General features: G+C 35.1%; 1 protein-coding gene and 1 long non-coding RNA gene across 10 annotated transcripts in view; one reads left to right on the top strand and one right to left on the bottom strand.

The window, feature by feature from the left end:
- The window catches only part of Task6 (TWIK-related acid-sensitive K[+] channel 6), a 91243-nt gene that overhangs the window by 28036 nt on the left and 43276 nt on the right, over positions 1-19931 (bottom strand). For 6 of the 9 annotated variants that reach the window (XR_012457148.1, XR_012457149.1, XR_012457150.1 and 3 more), the window contains exon 2: positions 8879-9086. Coding sequence is in view for 2 of the 9 variants with exons in the window: in XM_074123580.1 (XP_073979681.1) it covers positions 8879-9008 (130 nt within the window). In the remaining 7 variants the exon portion in view is untranslated. Of the gene's footprint in view, positions 1-29; positions 537-1808; positions 2072-8878; positions 9087-19931 lie in introns of those variants that run through there. The other 3 variants (XM_074123584.1, XM_074123582.1, XM_074123581.1) reach the window with 3 other exon arrangements.
- Positions 10969-13053, top strand: LOC141451854 (uncharacterized). Its single transcript, XR_012457153.1, has 2 exons — positions 10969-12674; positions 12745-13053. It is a non-coding gene; the product is annotated as an uncharacterized lncRNA (long non-coding RNA).

Raw genomic sequence — 19931 nt, 5'->3', positions numbered from 1 at the left:
TTTAGAAGAAAGCAAAAAATGGTACTTACTTAAGAAACACATCTCGTATTTGTAGTTTTCGAAATGTAATTCTATTAGAGTAAGACGAAATCTTGTACTCTGGGCCCTGACTAGGCAGCTCAGTTTTCTTGTCTGGATCCTGTAGTTAGTTGAGCGAATACGCTACCTTAGCGTAACATTTATTCAATATGAATAATTTATCCATCCTTAACGGAAGCCAACCGTTTATGCATTTTTACAATTACCTTATAAAAAAAAAAGTCACGAGCGTGTTCACACTTCATCTTTTCAAATTTATTTAACAATAATAACAAAAGCGGGGCAAATTAAACAAAAGAAAAAAAAACAATTGAATAGTTTTCAAACGTTTAAAACAATTAATTTTAAAAGAGCCGCATAAAGGGGAAAGAAATCAGATATTCAATGGAGCAGAGAATAAACATGTACGTGTGAAACAAGAGACAAAGAAAACGTCGCTAGTGCCAACTAAACAATAGATAAATACAAAAAAACTGCACTGTAGGGTACGAGATTTTATTTTTACCTAAACTAATTACTAACAACACTGCCCTTTCTACTGATGAAACTTGGAACAATACTCATGGTATTTTCCCTCCACACAATTTACATATAAATATAATAAAAATAAAATAGCGCCTACAAAATATTTCGTTTTGTGTTTTTATCATTTTTTTAAATATTTTTATTGGAATATTTTAATTTAAAACAAATCTGCACCTTGATAATCAAGCTTTATTTGCTTTAGCATATATTGTGGTTTATTTAATCGATTAATTTCTATTCTAGGCTGTAACACTCAAATGACTTGGAAATAAATTTTGGTGGAGGGGGTAGCAGTTGATGCAGAAACTGCTTTTCTAACCTTCCCAGAGCTGGTATAAAAACTGGAAGAAAAGGCATGGCACTAGATGGCAGTGAAAAGTGCTAGCAATTTTGGAAATCATCCGGAAGTCGCAAATTTTGAAATCCTTTTTGGACAAGCAAAGTATTATCTTTTCTTTTTACCTTCTACTACGTAAAGTAGTATTGCAATCTACGATAAAGTATTTCCATCGTTAATATCTGTTTGGAGATCTCCTTAGTCCGAGAAAGTTGTTTTAGAAAAATCTGTGTGTGTGTGTGTGTGAAGGAAATATTCAAAACGGAAACACACCCCAGGAAGCTGTAAAACTAAATCGTAGAATCTGGTGGTGAGAGATGGAGGAAGCGCTAGTAACTGAATGCGATGCCATTATTCAAGGGAAATTCAGGACATGGAGGATGTAGCCTCCCAGAAACCCCTCCAGTTCTCCCCTAAAACTACGAATTTAAAGTAAATTCTTTAACCAGAAGTACAACTTCGCCGAATAGTTTTTCTTTTACACTTTAAAAAAAAATATTTTGTTGAAAGTGGCTCCTCCCACTTCCTCTTAACTTGGAATAAAGATTACTCACGCGTAGATCGATAACTTTCACTTCAATCACTTTTCCTCGGAAAATTCGTTTAGTTCTGAGGAAATATTACTTTCCGTTGAAGTGACATTTTCAGTATGACGTATGGGTTTACAAACTGTATAATTAAGAAAGCATTGAATATGATACAAACATGCGGTGTTTTAAAGGAAATTTAAACATTTGGAGCCTTGAGAATCTGGACTACTTTCTCTTACATTATTATTGCACTAAGAGAAACTACTGTAATTTTTAATTTTTTGGACTGTTATCAAGATACTAAACCAAATTACATTTTTAAAAAAGGTTACCATCACTTCAGCAGGCTAGCGATAACCAAAGTTAAAATAACTCACACACTGGTAATGAAGGTTATGTTCAATGTACGTTTGACCTTTCACACTTGGCATCCTCGTCTATCTCTCCAACATGGCGGTCCTTCGGCGCACGTGACCTCCGATGAATCGTATGAGTATTTACTGATTGAATGTTTGACGCCTAAAAAAATCTATTGGTAGCCGTCAAAATTAAATTGAATTTTTGCACTGCTATTATTCGCTCCTGGTGGGGAGAGGGGGAGAAATCTTACTTTAGACAAACCAGTGTAGCCAACCTAAAGAATAAACTACATCAGCGGACCTGAGGTGAACTTTGATTTTACACAGATTGTTTTAATGAAGAGATACCTTCTTATCAAATACATTGGCTAAAGCCTTACTATCGGAGAGAGGTTTTTTACAGGCTTTCCACATAGAAATGTTACAAACATGTGATAATAAATGAAAGGAAGGAAATTGCTTAGACCAGTGGGTAGCGCACTGGAGATTCTGGATTCCAATCCAAACAGCCTGCCGTTAGAAGTTCACATCTCTGGAGCCTCTTACAGCTAACCGGTGATGAAGAACAGTCGCGGGCACAGATGAGGTCCAGATGTTGAAGTGCCTTAAAAAGGGTAATAATAAAAGTAAAGTAAAGTAATTGCTTATTTTTTCAGGCGGGGCTTAACGTCCAACTACCAAATTAGGTGCCGCGGACGGAGGCGACTAGCAAACATATTTTACTGCAAAATTTCTTGTATTAACCTTTCAATAAAATCCAAGGTTTAAGACCTGGAATCGAACCCAATACCACAATTCATATTAGCTTTACATGTCCCGCCTCTAACCGCTCGGCTACCTCGGCGCCTCAGTCCCTTATAGTTTAGGTAATGTATTTGTTTCCGGTGCAAATGGAAAATGTACTCTTCCACAATACTACCATTTACTAGGATCGAGCGGAAGTAGAAGGCCTTACTTCCTGTGCAACAGTCTGGTGAATAGTTTATGGAAAGAGGAGACGGCAAAGTTTTAGAAGCTCCGCAATTGAATAGCGGATTTGAAGTTAGAAGTTGCAGAAAATGAAAATGCGATCGCTAGATCGTTATCATCTGGCCGCCCTGCGACCGGAGATTAAACTATCAGACAGTTTGTTGGAATTATTCATCCTTAAAGTAAGATATTCAAGAAACAGGTTAATTAAATAACCGCGAGCCACAGAAAAGAAGATCATCTGATTTATTTATAAAATTAATTGAATTATGGTTTTTAATTAAGTGAAATGGAACATCTTTCTTCCTGCAATGTAGACAGGAAATGTTGCGCTCCTGCTCAATTTTGTTCTGTCTTCCACCTAGGACGGTGGTCTCTAGTTTCTTGGTGGCTTTTTGGTCCTTATTAGTTGTGTGCGATGTTCCAAAATAGGATAAATTTAAGTTTTATTTGTATTTCTTAAACCATACACAGATAATTTCAATCTGCTGGTTATATTTGTACGCGAACCTGGAGAAAATTGTTGACGAGAATTTCCAAAGAAAAAAAAAAACTAGAAAGGTGGAAAATCCACCCAGAGGGGGGGCAGCTAATTTTCTCCAAACTGGGCCACTTATTAACCACCCACCCCTCTATGAAGGGCCAGATCTAGGATCGTAGATTATAATGAATTGCACTTTCGAGGAAACCCGCCCTTTCCTAGAACTGCCCTTTAATAGAATTGCCCAGGGAAAATGATTCATACTGTTGAAGATCAATGTGAGGCAGCTGTCCTCAGGTCCCTTACCCTACCTTCTAACACCCTCACCATCCTTCAAGATCACGAACTACCGCAGCTCCATCATCAGCCTTATCTTAATACTCATAATCTAATTTCTTTTAACAACAACGAATACAACGAATAATTATTACTCGTGAACAAATTTTTCTGCCCAACTCCAGTGGGAGGCATTTCCCTCCAAGCAGTCCAATACAGAACGGAAGTCCTTAGCCACTTGGCTAAAACTCGTCAGATTTTAGATTACATATTTTTATATTTGATCTAGATATCCAAACAATGCATTTCAGTCAGATATCCAGTCTGGGTACTTAGGTATTCTCAGACTTTGTTTGCCGCATTACTGCCAACTTTACTGGAGTACTGGAGAAATATCGTTGACTTAATCTATCATTGTGCTGTAGTTTTCTCTTTTCTCTGATTCTTACTTCCATACATCATCAGTCTAATGAATAGAATTTGACTTCCGCTAATCTTAGGATGGGGGGTCTCCTTACTAATACTGCTGTAGTGGCTTATTTTGTGATCGGTCATTCAAAACTTTGGGAAAATGGCAAATCGATTCAGTAAAGAGTGTTTTCGGTTTGTAGATTTAATCGAAAACCTAGGCTCCGTTAGTGGCATCCGCTTTGAACTTCCTATTATTGCGTATTGCACATTCCACAGACAGATGGATATACAGCAAACAGACGCAAAAAATCTTAAAATCCATTATATTATAATATTACAGTAGAGTGAGTGAAGGTAATTAGATATATGATAAGAATTATCTTCAGTATTGAACGATAATGTCTGAGCCTCAAGACGTCACGTCACAAATCCTAACAAACTCAATAATGGCTCCAGCTGGCTCTACTGCAAAGAAACATTGAATAAAATTCACTGCATTAAAAATCTTTTTAACAAAGGAGACAAAATTATTGGGAAATCGAATTAAAAGCGACTAAAATAAAGTGGAAGCAGCAATTAACAGCTGGTGATTGTGACGTAATAAGGAGAGAGAGGTTTGCCGTTGCGGTTATCTTTGTTAAACACTGTGGCCAACTTCATTAAATCACCAAGGGGATTTACTTGGAAGAGCCGCAGTCAGTGTAGCCAACTTTACATTCAGCATTTCAATAAAGTAATTCGAGCCAATTAATCGGCTAACCTGTACTACTTTTCCCAACTAGGATTTTGTTTTTTTTCTTATTTCTTATTCTTGGTTTTAAAAGAGCTGATGAGCATTTTAATTTTATGAACGTGTACAAAGAATTAAAGTAAACTCTTTTAATTTTTCCAGAATTTGTTCGCATTATTGAAGTCTGCTGTGGAAAGTTCTTCGGATGAATGATGTGTCACCGCCCCCTCCCAAAAACTGGTAACCAGCTGATTGGCCAAAGACAGACGAATAGAAAGATCATGACAGCAGTCGGGTCAGGTTAGAAATGTTTGGATAGAAGGTAGCAGCATCATATTTATTTATTACGTTGTTAGTGTATCCGTAATGAAACTTCTTGTTATAGGTTAGTCTCCACTTTAGTTCATTAAACGTATTAATACTTTTTTTTTTTTAAGTAATTACCCCTTTCTATCATCTTATCTCACATTCAGCTCGGCATTTAATTATCGGCTTCCCATTGTGTGTGCTTGTCACTCAACTACAACCTATCTAGCCCCATTCGGGTTTTACAAATGTGTTTCTGAGGGAAAATCATATCCTAAAAACTGAAGTATAGATTACAGAACTACTTTTTACAGAGGTAAGGAGTAAGTACTAATTGCAACTTGAGAAAGACACCCACCAGAAGACCTTCTTGGTGAGGCCGCTGACGTAAAAAAGGCCCGCCCTCACAATGGACCAGATGATTTAAAGTAGAAAGTCGTATTAAATTGAATCTGGTGAGTAAAAGTAAATACAAAAAAAATTAATTTGACAATTTATTGGAGGGCAGGGCCGAAAGAGATTTAAAGTGCGAACAGAGGGAAATATCTGTAGCTATGTAGCGCAATGGGTGAGCTGCGCCAGTTCGGAGGAAATGAACTAGATTTGTCCCTGTCTCCCAGTTGGCCGGCCGCCCGAAAAATTCCATCTCTAAACCATCTGGAAGACAAACACGCTGGGGTGGAGCTCCTAGAGGCACCGGCTGCTCCCCTAAATCTGCCTTTTCTAGGCGCGATATTATCATCCATTAGCACAGTCCTTGTAATTCATATTCTTTCCTTCCTCTTTCCGCTTATATGGGCAAGTAATGCTACCGTGTCATATTTTCAAAAATGGAGGTTTCCCAGGATACCACAATCTAGCAGGATTCAATTTTTTTTTAGTAGCTTGGTTAGTGTGTCCGTGGTAACTGTGAACGTTAAAGCACTTAAGCAGTTCTGGCTGTCGTAAGAGAAATCAGGGCTAAAGGAAGGGGAAAAATTAGAAACAAATCCAAATAAATTTACTGAAAGTTTTTCGTTGAAGAAATTTGAAATAATTTAAAAAAGGGGCCCCCCACTTGAAAAACAAACCACAGCAACGGCACTTCTCCCACACAAATAGGCACATCTATACAGAATTTCGAACCGAATGTTATTCATTCACAATGAAATTGCTCAACATGATCTCGCTATGTTGTCAAATATAAAACGCTAACAACGAGAAGAATAAGTGCAATCTCTCTTAAAGCTTTCGTTTTCGAAATCTAATAAATATATGACGTTGCGATAAAGGGTATAAGGCTTTTAACTACAATGTGACCTTCATTTTTGAAGAAAATTTGGAAAATTAACCTTTTATAGATAAAGGGAAAAACTAATTGTAAAAGTGGTTTTTCTTCCCACACTGCATACAGTATGCCCCTGCAGTTTTTAACGTTCAGTTTTAATGCCGGACATTTTAATTACCTACTCTGTGGGTGGTGAATACATTTTAAATAAAATAAATAATACATAAAAAATACATAAAAGATCTCATTCAAAGTATCATTCTTTTTGTAATAAATTTATTAATTGCAAACTTGGTATCACCTGATTGAGGTTATAGAGTTGACATATGTACATTATAGGTTAGGAAATAATGACTATAATAATTAAGGAATAAAGGGATGGGGTTATAAATAGTTTGATAATAATATTCATGAACAGAGACTCCGCAGTGGCTATAAATATGGCTATAAAAATAATCCATAAATGGAGAAGCCCCTAAGGTGGACCTGGGACACTCTGGAGTGGGCTCTATAAATTTGTGCCAGAACAAGGAACGGCCTTGCCCCAATTAACTAGAGGATGCCTGTCCAGATTCCATTAAATTTACGAGCTCAGTTTTTTCTTTTTTTTAGTTTTTCATTATTATTTATAGCGGGCAGAATGTGCAGCTTAGAGGGAATAGGTAATGGAAATTCTCTATATTTTTGACAAAAGTATTCACCAGTTGTTCTGGTTAAGTTATTGGTTCAACTGGAATGATTCCTGGTGATTGGCTCACAAGTGCGATCTCTTGATGTAAGAACTTGGTCTGCAGGCCAAGCTGGTTGTTTGGGGGCCCAACTAAATAGAAGCTATGGACCAAGAGGAGTTTCCACGACAGCCAAGTACTTCAATGGCTTCTGTTTACCAAACCAAAATGGGATGATTCCGCGATGATGGGATGATTAGTGTCTGTCAGTCTGTGACCAGCAAAACACAAGCTTGAAAAATCGTAGCAAGTTCAGATAGTCAGACAGCAATTACGGCCACCAGTGGAAATTCTAGACTGTTCTGAAAGTGAATTAACATCCTCAAGGAGATAGCTTCAAATAGGCTCTCTTTATCCCAGGTTTAGGACATGAGAGCAGTGAGAAGACTACGAACTGGCCAGGAAAAGCCAGCAAGCAGAAGTTCATCGGAGGGCTAAATTAAGTTCAGGTTCACTCAACCTGAGGCGAGTGTAAGAGTTATGGTGTGTCTGCTTGGCTGAAGACACAGTTCCACGTCCTCTGTTAATCGATAGCTTGGAAAGAACGAGGTTCCTCAAAGTGGTCGTTGAAACCTCCATCCGAAGGCATCTCTGAGGCGGCTTTGTGGGGGCCTGTTTTTTGGGCATTGGGCTTTAAGCCTTTGGATGTTTATCCGGCAGACTTAGTAGTGCCTTATTACGACTAAATCCTATGACTAAGCGCTTGAAATAGTTGATGTGGTTTAAAAGAGTATCAAGACTGTAAACTGTATCCAACTGGCCGGAAGTGTAGTTTGGGGTTGTAATATGCTGGCAGCGCTCCCTAAAGAGGAGGGTAGAGAGCTGTTGCTCCCCTCTAGAACGCTGTTACCTTCCGCCTCTCACTTGCTTTCACAAAGTGAACGTTTTCCTGACCGCTAAACGTATTTTAAGAAGAAAATTAATTCTTAAATGATGGAACCAGGGATGCTGAGAACAGAGTTTCCCTAATAGAATTTTTTTTTGTTCATAATCATTTTAAAAGGAAAACTTTTCCCTTAATTTCTTTGAGAGACATTAATTTTTTTTCCCCTTAATTTTTGCGTACAGTCAAGCTCAGTTCCTCTCTTCCCTCCATCACTGCCTTCCTGACTTGTACTTCATTTTCTAAATCTGACAAATACACTCAGTTTAGGAGGTCCAACTGTCTAATTAGTTTCCTTATTTTTCATCAACATTTTTTTTATAACTTAATACAGGAAAATCGAGGTAAATGTAAGTCTGTTGGCTTTTTCGAGTCCTACCCACCTGCCTGTCCACCATTTTACCTTCCCTTTTCCGCTCTTAATAGGAAAACTGAATGCGTGAAGTATTTTTATCTCCAGTTTCAGCAAAGCTGAAATGAATTTATGTGCTGATCTCGATTCTCGGTCTCGGATTTGGGTTAACTTGGACCTCATGAATCTTAGGGTAAAGACTGTTGGTTATACGCCTGCATCAACAACACCTGAACGGAACGAGTAAAGCCCCACTGAAAGAGTAGACATTTCGACCCTTAGGCCCGAAAGAATTGTTTTTTATAAATCGATCTGTGTCTGAATTTGTGATTTGTGGTCAAAAAACGAAAAAATTTAAAAACAGAAGACCTTGCTCCTCCGGAATGTCACTTATTCCAAACAACTGCTGACAATTTTACCACGGAAGAGGAAGTGAAAGCCGGTTGTATTGAATCTTTTGCTTCCAAAAAACCTACGTGATGCCAAAGAGTTATTGTATAACGGGGAAAAAGATGGTTTCAAGTGATTGCTAACAGTGGATTATACTTTTATGGTAATACTGGGAAGACTTATTGTTCAACGTGAAAAATCCTTTAATGGCAGCCATTTGTTACACCACAGTGTATATAATCTGTTCAAGGAATCTCTTAGAGAACTAAAGAATATTATTATCAATATTATTTACCTTCTAAGGCTTCCCAGCGTCGTTTCTCAGTTTCAGATTCTAAGGCGTCGAAGACTGCAGCGCCGACCAGTAGGTAGGTGAAGGTGCAAACGATCAGCGATAGAGTGCGTACGTTTTGCTTCTTCATCATCCGGGGGGCAACATGCTGGTCGGGCAGGGCCTAGCCCCTCGGGCTGCAGCCTCTGCCGCCCCTCCCCGAGTTCATCACCTGTCCAAACCAGAATGAAACATTTCAATCCAACCAATTAAGAGTAAAACAGCTGATGAGAATTCATCAGAAATTGCCCGAGCAAGTCTTTGATTACGTATGTCCTCCACTTCACCAAGATCTGCAAATGTTATAGCAACAGATATTTATAGGTTATAGTGTAGTCAGACGATGTATACAAACATGTGATCTCAATCGTGATGTCATTTCAATACTTTAAATTTGTCGGATTCATTTATTATTATGAATTAATGAATAAATGCTTTTATTTACAAATTATATAAATACAATTGAATTTTTACAAAAAAAAAAAAAACGTACAAGACAATGGCTTTTGCCGTCTGTCGAGTTGCCTACTTTAAGTTATTTAATTTAATTCATTCTTAGCTTACAATTACAGTATTTATTATTAATACAGCAATTAATTTAATTGTTATGTTGGAAATGCTCAACCAGGAACTTCCGATATTTTATAACTGTGTTTAGGTATTTTGGCGAGTGTTGTCCAGTTGGTACCATTTAATAAGTTGACCACCTCCTCTTGATTTTACCAAAATATGCCTTTTTTAAATTCCCCTAGAATTGGACATATTCCTAGGAAGTGAACCGTATCTTCAGGGACATTTAGATTGCACAAGGAACACCCTATTCTTACTCCATGGTTGGTAGTTCAGGTATAACAGTTCGCCTCTAGCTTTTAATATGAGAGATTTACTATATAAATTTATTGCATTATTGTGGATATAAAATTCTGCCTGGTGTGGATCTAGTTTTGAATATAATTTATGAAACTCACTTTTATCAACTCTGGTTAGCATTTCCATTTTATTATTTAATTCCAGTTTATTTACTAGGTTTTCAGGATGGAATGTTTTGAGAATTTCTTTGTTAATTTCTATTTGAAACTGATTACCTAAATCTCTAATGTGCTTGTACCAGGATATTTCCTTTACATTGGCTAAAAAAATAGTGAGTCTGTTTGTGGGTTGATTTAGTACTTTACGAATATAGTCTATGTGCAAGAAATAGGGACTTAATCCCTTAGCCGCTCCTTTTTCTTTCTGACAAATATAAACAGCTTCGATGTGCATGTTCAAATATACTTGTACGAGTATATGTATACTAGTGGCAAAAAAGATATTCTGAATGGTTCCTCAACCACATATCGTTGTTAAAGTTAGGGAAAGCAAAAGTAAAGCGAGTTATTTGCTTTGAGTGCTTTGTTAACTTCAGAACCTCTAATATTTTTCACTACGGCAATGCTGAGACTGGTCTTCGAGTTTTCAGGAAAAAGGTTTTGAACGAAGGTTGTGGATCTACAAGTGAGTGTGAAAGAGAGAATCTGAAAAAAGTGAATACAAAAAAGAAATATCTCTCTAAAGTGATACTTCCGGAGGGGGGGGAGGGTAGTATCAAGTCCTGGGGTGGAACACAAGTATCAAGTCCTGGGGTGGAACACAAGTATCAAGTCTGGTCTTCCGGCTGAGGTGCACACACAAACCCACGCAACTATTTCCTGTAACCCACTTTAATGGACTCAGGAGACCAGCTACTTCCGGTGCAAACTCCATTTAGAAGATTCGTCACGATCGCCCTGTTCCGGCGGAAAAGTAAACCTTGTAAGATTAAACACTTGAACGGAAGTGGAACACTCAGAAATTCTGAGAAGTGTTCAGAAGCCCACTTTCTACCTTCGTGAGGCGAAATCAACACTTCCTTTTATATAGCACTACAATATTGAGTCCCCATTTTAAAGAAGGTGGCGTAATGACCAGTACATGTAGCTTCATCTCTTCTGTGCTCGCTGATTAATTGAACAATACGAAAAACAATTCATTCTATAATTGACACTATCATTAGGGGTTCGCTAGATTTAATGCATGAGCTTAATGGTGTCCATCCACGGCCTACATGATTGTTTACTTCAATTCCTGATTTATTTTGTTAATTAAAATTCTCTTAATGTTAATTGAACATACATATTCAATCAGTTACAATTTTGCACATATGTGTTACGAGAATTTATTATAAATGTTGTAATCTTTGTAAATAATGTAACCTATCAACTTTTTTTTATTTTTTAATGGTAACTCAAAAAAGTGCAAATTCTTTAGTGAAGTGCTATTTCCAGTCAAGAAGTGAGTGCATACCAATAGTGAATGCTTAGTAGATGGAACCACACAGAACGTAGAAGATAACGAAGATAAAGTCTAATAGCGCTGGACAGTTTCTTAATCTGTGGCCAACACCCTTTACATACAAGGTCGAAGGAAATTGATTAGAGCGAAATAACAACAATAATCCTTTGGCAAAGGAGGTCATCAGGAATTCGAAACCACTGATAACATAATGGATGCATGTTGCAACGAAAAACCAACCAATCTATTTTCAATCGGATCAATTGCCAGCGTTTAGTATTTCTTCAGTCAGATCTTTGTGACTTCTTCATATTCTAGGGGCCTTACTAATCCTACCGCAAAGCAACTCCTGAAGATTGCAATACGATCGCCAGAGTTATCGTCTCAGTACCTTTCTTGCTCGATCGCCTTAAACATTAACTTAGTTTTAGTTTTAGCATAGTTTTCTTAAAGGTTTAAGGAGAAACTGTACAAGTGTTTACATGTATAGTTAAAGAGTGGAAAGAGGGAAAAAAAGAGAAGTTTAAAAACAAACAGAAGAGGGCGTTAGTGAGGCGAGTGCAGAGCGGCGAGTTCTGAGTGTGGCGGCCCCCCTCGTATCGATCTACACACACTACTCTAGGTAGCAGTGAAAGGGCGGGCGCGGCAAAAACCTCGCATTCAAGAAATCTTCTTAGAAAACTTTTTATACACACACACACACACACTCAAACGCAAACACAATGCTCATAACAACAAGATTTAGTGCCAGAATCGATTCCCTCATACTGCAAACCAAATTTTCTTTTTTAGTGAGACCACTTTCGTCCGTTCCAAGTCCCAAGTAGAAGAGGCTACTAATGATGTCAGGAGGATTGTTTGTAAGACTTCCTGTAAAAACCATTTTGTTAAAAAAATTATCTCTGACTGACGCAATAGCTTACCCGGCTTTAGATAGTTGATTTCTATGTTGCACATTCCCTGCGATATAATGGTACTTTTAATGAGCTTCTTCAGATCCCCCAATACATCCAAGTTGATGTATGAGCCTGGCATTCCGTTAAGCCAAAGTTCAAGTGAAAATCTTTCGGCGAATGTCCAGGAAAAATTACTGAAAATTCGAAAAAAGCCCGATTTGTACAGTTCTAGCAATTTCTCTAATCCTGGAACTTCTGGCCCCACTATGCCTGTAAAGTACAGAGCTTAACTTCGCTCCTCGCTAAGTACTGTGCTTTAATCAATTCCTTTGCAAAATGTTTCAAACAAACAGACAGATTTGCGAAGATTAAAGAAATGTACTGGCAGTAGTTTCGAAAAAAGTAGAAAAATCTGCTCTGTTACGTAGCACTTCCTTTCAACGTCAAATTTGGAGTTTTTGGTTAAGTGCTTAATTCTTGTTAATATTAAACAGGCGGTGAGACAGTAAATAGCGTTAAACTGGTCATGGCGAATCCATTTCCTTGCAAGAAAGGTTAGCTAGTCTTACAAGTGTCGGGAGCGACTGTTACATTCATTTCTCTCATATGTTTACTACATTCCAGGTAGATCTTTGGTCGCTGAACTTCTCAAAGATAACAGAAGATAAGGGGATTAATGTGCAGTGACAAGATGGTGGCCAGGTAAAGGTTATGTTTTGCGAAGGTTCATCTCGTGTGATGCGAACACTCGCAAGGGTTTGCTCTGACAACTAGCTGAAGGTTTTTACAATTCTGGAGTCCTCAAAATGGATATTTCAGGTATTTCTGAAGATCGATAATCGGCAGGATAACCAATATCTTCTTTTACTAATGCAGTAACAATGTCTACACTATATCGATTTTGACATTAAATTTCAATTGTAATATTAACAATTTGATATTTAGGTTATTGTGATTCTAAGTTGTATATTGGAATCAACCATAATTTAATATTAATTTATTTATTGAATATAACTGGGTTGTCAGCGGGACTGACACTTGGGAGATCTGCCAAAATAATTAACCACCGACGTTACTTCTGGCACTATCAGCGCTCGTGCACTACCAAAAACTCATCCGTTACGCTTCCTCTTTTACAAAAAATATTTATTCTATTATTCATCTCAGCAAATAATTTTTTTTTTACTCAAACCTTGTAAAATACTTGGTAATTGTTAAAAGAAGCAAATTGTAGCTACACTAGTGGTTATCTACTTAAAGAATAGGTGTAACCTCAACGCACAGAACATCATCAGTAAGAACAGATCTCTGAGCGAAGACAATGGACCAACACCCATAAAAAGGTCTGCAGATCATCTGATTTCGTTTACAGCAGTTAGAGAGGGGGAAACAGCTGGACGGGACCGTCTCTTATTTGGCTCTTTGGCGCTCAATTGGGATAACCTAATTTTATGTGTAGTCCAGCGCAGAGTTGGGCACTGATTAAAATAAAAATTAAATTCTAAATTTAATTGATTAAATTTTTTAATTGATTGAATTTATTTTTAATTTTAATCAGAATTTAATCGGCGAATTTAATCGTAATTTTAATCATATGACAATTATTTAATCAATTAAATTTCAGATTTAATCGTTAATCAAACTAATTTAATCATCCACTTTTATGGCTTTTCAACCAATGGTTCGAACCACGTTTTGGCGAGGCCCTTTTTCTGAGCGTCTTCAATAAATACCTTTCGGTTAATTTTTGTAGACTTGGCCTTCTTCACGAGTCTCTAGACCAGTGGTTCCTAACCGGTGTACCGCGAATATGGTCCAAGTGTTAAATGTATTGAAATTTAGAAACTTAGGAAAGATACGGAAACAAAAAATTATTCATTTTTTTTTAATTTGAATTTAATTTTTAAGTTCTTGCTAAATACCGAATTTCAAATTATTTAATGTTAGTGTTCCGCGAGAAAAATATATACATATAATTCGGTTTCGCGTCTATGAAAAGGTTAAGAACCACTGATATAAAGGGTTGAAAATTTTGTGGGTCATGAAATTCTGTAAAATTATGGCCGTCCTATATCTCCCACTGTAAACCACGTATTCGTATGAAATTTTGTTCTCTTGTACACTTTGCTTTTCTCAATTATAAACTATAGTTATTTTGTGCTCAGATCTATAAATATAGAAGATATAAAGGGTTGAAAATTTTTTGGGTCATGAAATTCTGTAAAATTATGGCCGTTCTATATCTCCCACTGTGAACCACGTATTCATATGAAATTTTGTTTTCTTATACACTTTGTTTTTCTCAATTATAAACGATAGTAATTTTGTGCTCAGATCTATAAATGTAGAAGATATAAAGGGTTGAAAATTTTTTGGGTCATGAAATTCTGTAAAATTATGGCCGTTCTATATCTCCCACTGTGAACCACTTATTCGTATGAAATTTTGTTCTCTTGTACACTTTGTTTTTCTCAATTATAAACTATAGTTATTTTGGGCACAGATCTAAAAAGGTAGAAGATATAATGGATTGAAAATTTTATGGGTCATGAAATTCTGTAAAATTATGGCCGTTCTATATCTCCCACTGTGAACCACGTATTGATATGAAATTTTGTTCTCTTGTACACTTTGTTTTTCTCAATTATAAACTATAGTTATTTTGTGCACAGATCTAAAAAGGTAGAAGATATAAAGGGTTGAAAATTTTTTGGGTCATGAAATTCTGTAAAATTATGGCCGTTCTATATTTCTTACTGTGAACCACGTATTCGTATGAAATTTTGTTCTCTTGTACACTTTGTTTTTCTCAATTATAAACTATAGTTATTTTGTGCTCAGATCTATAAATGTAGAAGATATAAAGGGTTGAAAATTTTGTGGGTCATGAAATTGTGTAAGATTATGGCCGTTCTATATCTCCCACTGTGAACCACGTATTCGTATGAAATATTTTTCTCTTGTACACTTTGTTTTTCTTAATTATAAACTATGGTTATTTTGGGCACAGATCTAAAACGGTAGAAGATATAAAGGGTTGAAAATTTTATGGGTCATGAAATTCTGTAAAATTATGGCCGTTCTATATCTCCCACTGTGAACCACGTATTCGTATGAAATTTTGTTCTCCAATACACTTTGTTTTTCTCAATTATAAACTATAGTTATTTTGGGCACAGATTTAAAAAGGTAGAAGATATAAAGGGTTGAAAATTTTTTGGGTCATGAAATTCTGTAAAATTATGGCCGTTCTATATGTCTCACTGTGAACCACGTATTCGTATGAAATTTTGTTCTGTTGTACACTTTGTTTTTCTCAATTATAAACTATAGTTATTTTGTGCTCAGATCTATAAATGTAGAAGATATAAAGGGTTGAAAATTTTTTGGGTCATGAAATTCTGTAAAATTATGGCCGTTCTATATCTCCCACTGTGAACCACGTATTCGTATGAAATTTTGTTCTCTTGTACACTTTGTTTTTCTCAATTATAAACTATAGTTATTTTGTGCTCAGATCTATAAATGTAGAAGATATAAAGGGTTGAAAATTTTTTGGGTCATGAAATTCTGTAAAATTATGGCCGTTCTATATCTCCCACTGTGAAGTACGTATTGATATGTAATTTTTATCTCTTATACACTTCGTTTTTCTCATTTATAAACTATAGTTATTTTGTGCACAGATCAATAAATATAGGAGATATAAAGGGTTGAAAATTTTTTGGGTCATGAAATTCTGTAAAATTATGGCCGTTCTATATCTCCCACTGTGAACCACGTATTCATATGAAATTTTGTTTTCTTATACACTTTGTTTTTCTCAATTATAAACGATAGTAATTTTGTGCTCAGATCTATAAAAGTAGAAGATATAAAGGGTTGAAAATTTTGTGGGTCATGAAATTCTGTAAAATTATGGCCGTTCTATATCTCCCACTGTAAACCACGTATTCGTATGAAATTTTGTTCTCTTGTACACTTTGCTTTTCTCAATTATAAACTATAGTTATTTTGTGCTCAGATCTATAAATATAGAAGATATAAAGGGTTGAAAATTTTTTGGGTCATGAAATTCTGTAAAATTATGGCCGTTCTATATCTCCCACTGTGAACCACGTATTCATATGAAATTTTGTTTTCTTATACACTTTGTTTTTCTCAATTATAAACGATAGTAATTTTGTGCTCAGATCTATAAATGTAGAAGATATAAAGGGTTGAAAATTTTTTGGGTCATGAAATTCTGTAAAATTATGGCCGTTCTATATCTCCCACTGTGAACCACTTATTCGTATGAAATTTTGTTCTCTTGTACACTTTGTTTTTCTCAATTATAAACTATAGTTATTTTGGGCACAGGTCTAAAAAGGTAGAAGATATAATGGATTGAAAATTTTATGGGTCATGAAATTCTGTAAAATTATGGCCGTTCTATATCTCCCACTGTGAACCACGTATTGATATGAAATTTTGTTCTCTTGTACACTTTGTTTTTCTCAATTATAAACTATAGTTATTTTGTGCACAGATCTAAAAAGGTAGAAGATATAAAGGGTTGAAAATTTTTTGGGTCATGAAATTCTGTAAAATTATGGCCGTTCTATATTTCTTACTGTGAACCACGTATTCGTATGAAATTTTGTTCTCTTGTACACTTTGTTTTTCTCAATTATAAACTATAGTTATTTTGTGCTCAGATCTATAAATGTAGAAGATATAAAGGGTTGAAAATTTTGTGGGTCATGAAATTGTGTAAGATTATGGCCGTTCTATATCTCCCACTGTGAACCACGTATTCGTATGAAATATTTTTCTCTTGTACACTTTGTTTTTCTTAATTATAAACTATGGTTATTTTGGGCACAGATCTAAAACGGTAGAAGATATAAAGGGTTGAAAATTTTTTGGGTCATGAAATTCTGTAAAATTATGGCCGTTCTATATGTCTCACTGTGAACCACGTATTCGTATAAAATTTTGTTCTCTTGTACACTTTGTTTTTCTCAATTAGAAACTATAGTTATTTTGTGCTCAGATCTATAAATGTAGAAGATATAAAGGGTTGAAAATTTTTTGGGTCATGAAATTCTGTAAAATTATGGCCGTTCTATATCTCCCACTGTGAACCACGTATTCGTATGAAATTTTGTTCTCTTGTACACTTTGTTTTTCTCAATTATAAACTATAGTTATTTTGGGTACAGATCTAAAAAGGTAGAAGATATTAAGTGTTGAAAATTTTATGGGTCATGAAATTCTGTAAAATTATGGTTGTTCTATATCTCCCACTGTGAACCACGTATTCGTATGAAATTTTGTTCTGTTGTACACTTTGTTTTTCTCAATTATAAACTATAGTTATTTTGTGCTCAGATCTATAAATGTAGAAGATATAAAGAGTTGAAAATTTTATGGGTCATGAAATTCTGTAAACTTATGGCCGTTCTATATCTCCCACTGTGAACCACGTATTGATATGGAATTTTTTTCTCTTGTACACTTTGTTTTTCTCAATTATAAACGATAGTAATTTTGTGCACAGATCTAAAAAGGTAGGAGATATAAAGGGTTGAATATTTTTTGGGTCATGAAATTCTGTAAAATTATGGTTGTTCTATATCTCCCACTGTATTCGTATGAAATTTTGTTCTCTTGTACACTTTGTTTTTCTCAATTATAAACTATAGTTATTTTGTGCTCAGATCTATAAATGTAGAAGATATAAAGGGTTGAAAATTTTTTGGGTCATGAAATTCTGTAAGATTATGGCCGTTCTATATCTCCCACTGTGAACCACGTATTCGTATGAATTTTTTTTTTTTTATACACTTTGTTTTTCTCAATTATAAACTATAGTTATTTTGTGCACAGATCTAAAAAGGTAGAAGATATAAAGGGCTGAAAATTTTTTGGGTCATGAAATTCGGTAAAATTATGGCCGTTCTATATCTCTCACTGTGAACCACGTATTGATATGGAATTTTGTTCTCTTGTACACTTTGTTTTTCTCAATTATAAACTATAGTTATTTTGGGCACAGATCTAACAAGGTAGAAGATATAAAGGGTTGAAAATTTTTTGGGTCATGAAATTCTGTAAAATTATGGCCGTTCTATATCTCACACTGTGAACCACGTATTTGAATGAAATTTCGTTCTTTTGTACACTTTGTTTTTCTCAATTATAAACTATAGTTATTTTGTGCACAGATCTAAAAAGGTAGAAGATATAAAGGGTTGAAAATATTTTGGGTCATGAAATTCTGTAAAATTATAGCCGTTCTATATCTCCCACTGTGAACCACGTATTCGTATGAAATTTTTTTCTCTTGTACACTTTGTTTTTCTCAATTATAAACTATAGTTATTTTGTGCTCAGATCTATAAATGTAGAAGATATAAAGGGTTGACAATTTTTTGGGTCATGAAATTCTGTAAAATTATGGCCGTTCTATATCTCCCGCTTTGAACCACGTATTCGTATAAAATTTTGTTCTCTTGTACACTTTGTTTTTCTCAATTATAAACTATAGTTATTTTGGGTACAGATCTAAAAAGGTAGAAGATATTAAGTGTTGAAAATTTTATGGGTCATGAAATTCGGTAAAATTATGGCCGTTCTATATCTCCCACGGTGAACCACGTATTCGTATGAAATTTTGTTCTCTTGTACACTTTGTTTTTCTCAATTATAAACTATAGTTATTTTGTGCTCAGATCTATAAATGTAGAAGATATAAAGGGTTGAAAATTTTTTGGGTCATGAAATTCGTTAAAATTATGGCCGTTCTATATCTCCCACTGTGAAGTACGTATTCATATGAAATTTTGATTTCTTGTACACTTTGTTTTTCTCAATTATAAACTATAGTTATTTTGGGCACAGATCTAAAAAGGTAGAAGATATAATGGGTTGAAAATTTTATGGGTCATGAAATTCTGTAAAATTATGGCCGTTCTATATCTCCCACTGTGAACCACGTATTCGTATGAAATTTTTTTCTCTTGTACACTTTGTTTTTCTCAATTATAAACTATAGTTATTTTGTGCTCAGATCTATAAATGTAGAAGATATAAAGGGTTGAAAATTTTTTGGGTCATGAAATTCTGTAAAATTATGGCCGTTCTATATCTCCCGCTTTGAACCACGTATTCGTATAAAATTTTGTTCTCTTGTACACTTTGTTTTTCTCAATTATAAACTATAGTTATTTTGGGCACAGATCTAAAAAGGTAGAAGATATAAAGAGATGAAAATTTTATGGGTCATGAAATTCTTTAAAATTATGGCCGTTCTATATCTCCCACTGTGAACCACGTATTCATATGAAATTTTGTTCACTTGTACACTTTGTTTTTCTCAATTATAAACTATAGTTATTTTGGGCACAGATCTAAAAAGGTAGAAGATATAAAGAGATGAAAATTTTATGGGTCATGAAATTCTTTAAAATTATGGCCGTTCTATATCTCCCACTGTGAACCACGTATTCATATGAAATTTTGTTCACTTGTACACTTTGTTTTTCTCAATTATAAACTATAGTTATTTTGGGTACAGATCTAAAAAGGTAGAAGATATTAAGTGTTGAAAATTTTATGGGTCATGAAATTCGGTAAAATTATGGCCGTTCTATATCTCCCACTGTGAACCACGTATTGATATGGAATTTTGTTCTCTTGTACACTTTGTTTTTCTTAATTATAAACTATAGTTATTTTATGCACAGATCTAAAAAGGTAGAAGATATAAAGGGTTGAAAATTTTTTGGGTCATGAAATTCTGTAAAATTATGGCCGTTCTATAT

Source organism: Rhodnius prolixus, unplaced genomic scaffold (genome assembly GCF_049639745.1).
Source record: "Rhodnius prolixus isolate KJV_2025 unplaced genomic scaffold, Rpr scaffold_14, whole genome shotgun sequence".
NCBI classification, from domain to species: domain Eukaryota; kingdom Metazoa; phylum Arthropoda; class Insecta; order Hemiptera; family Reduviidae; genus Rhodnius; species Rhodnius prolixus.
This window is presented reverse-complemented; position numbering and strand designations above follow the sequence as displayed.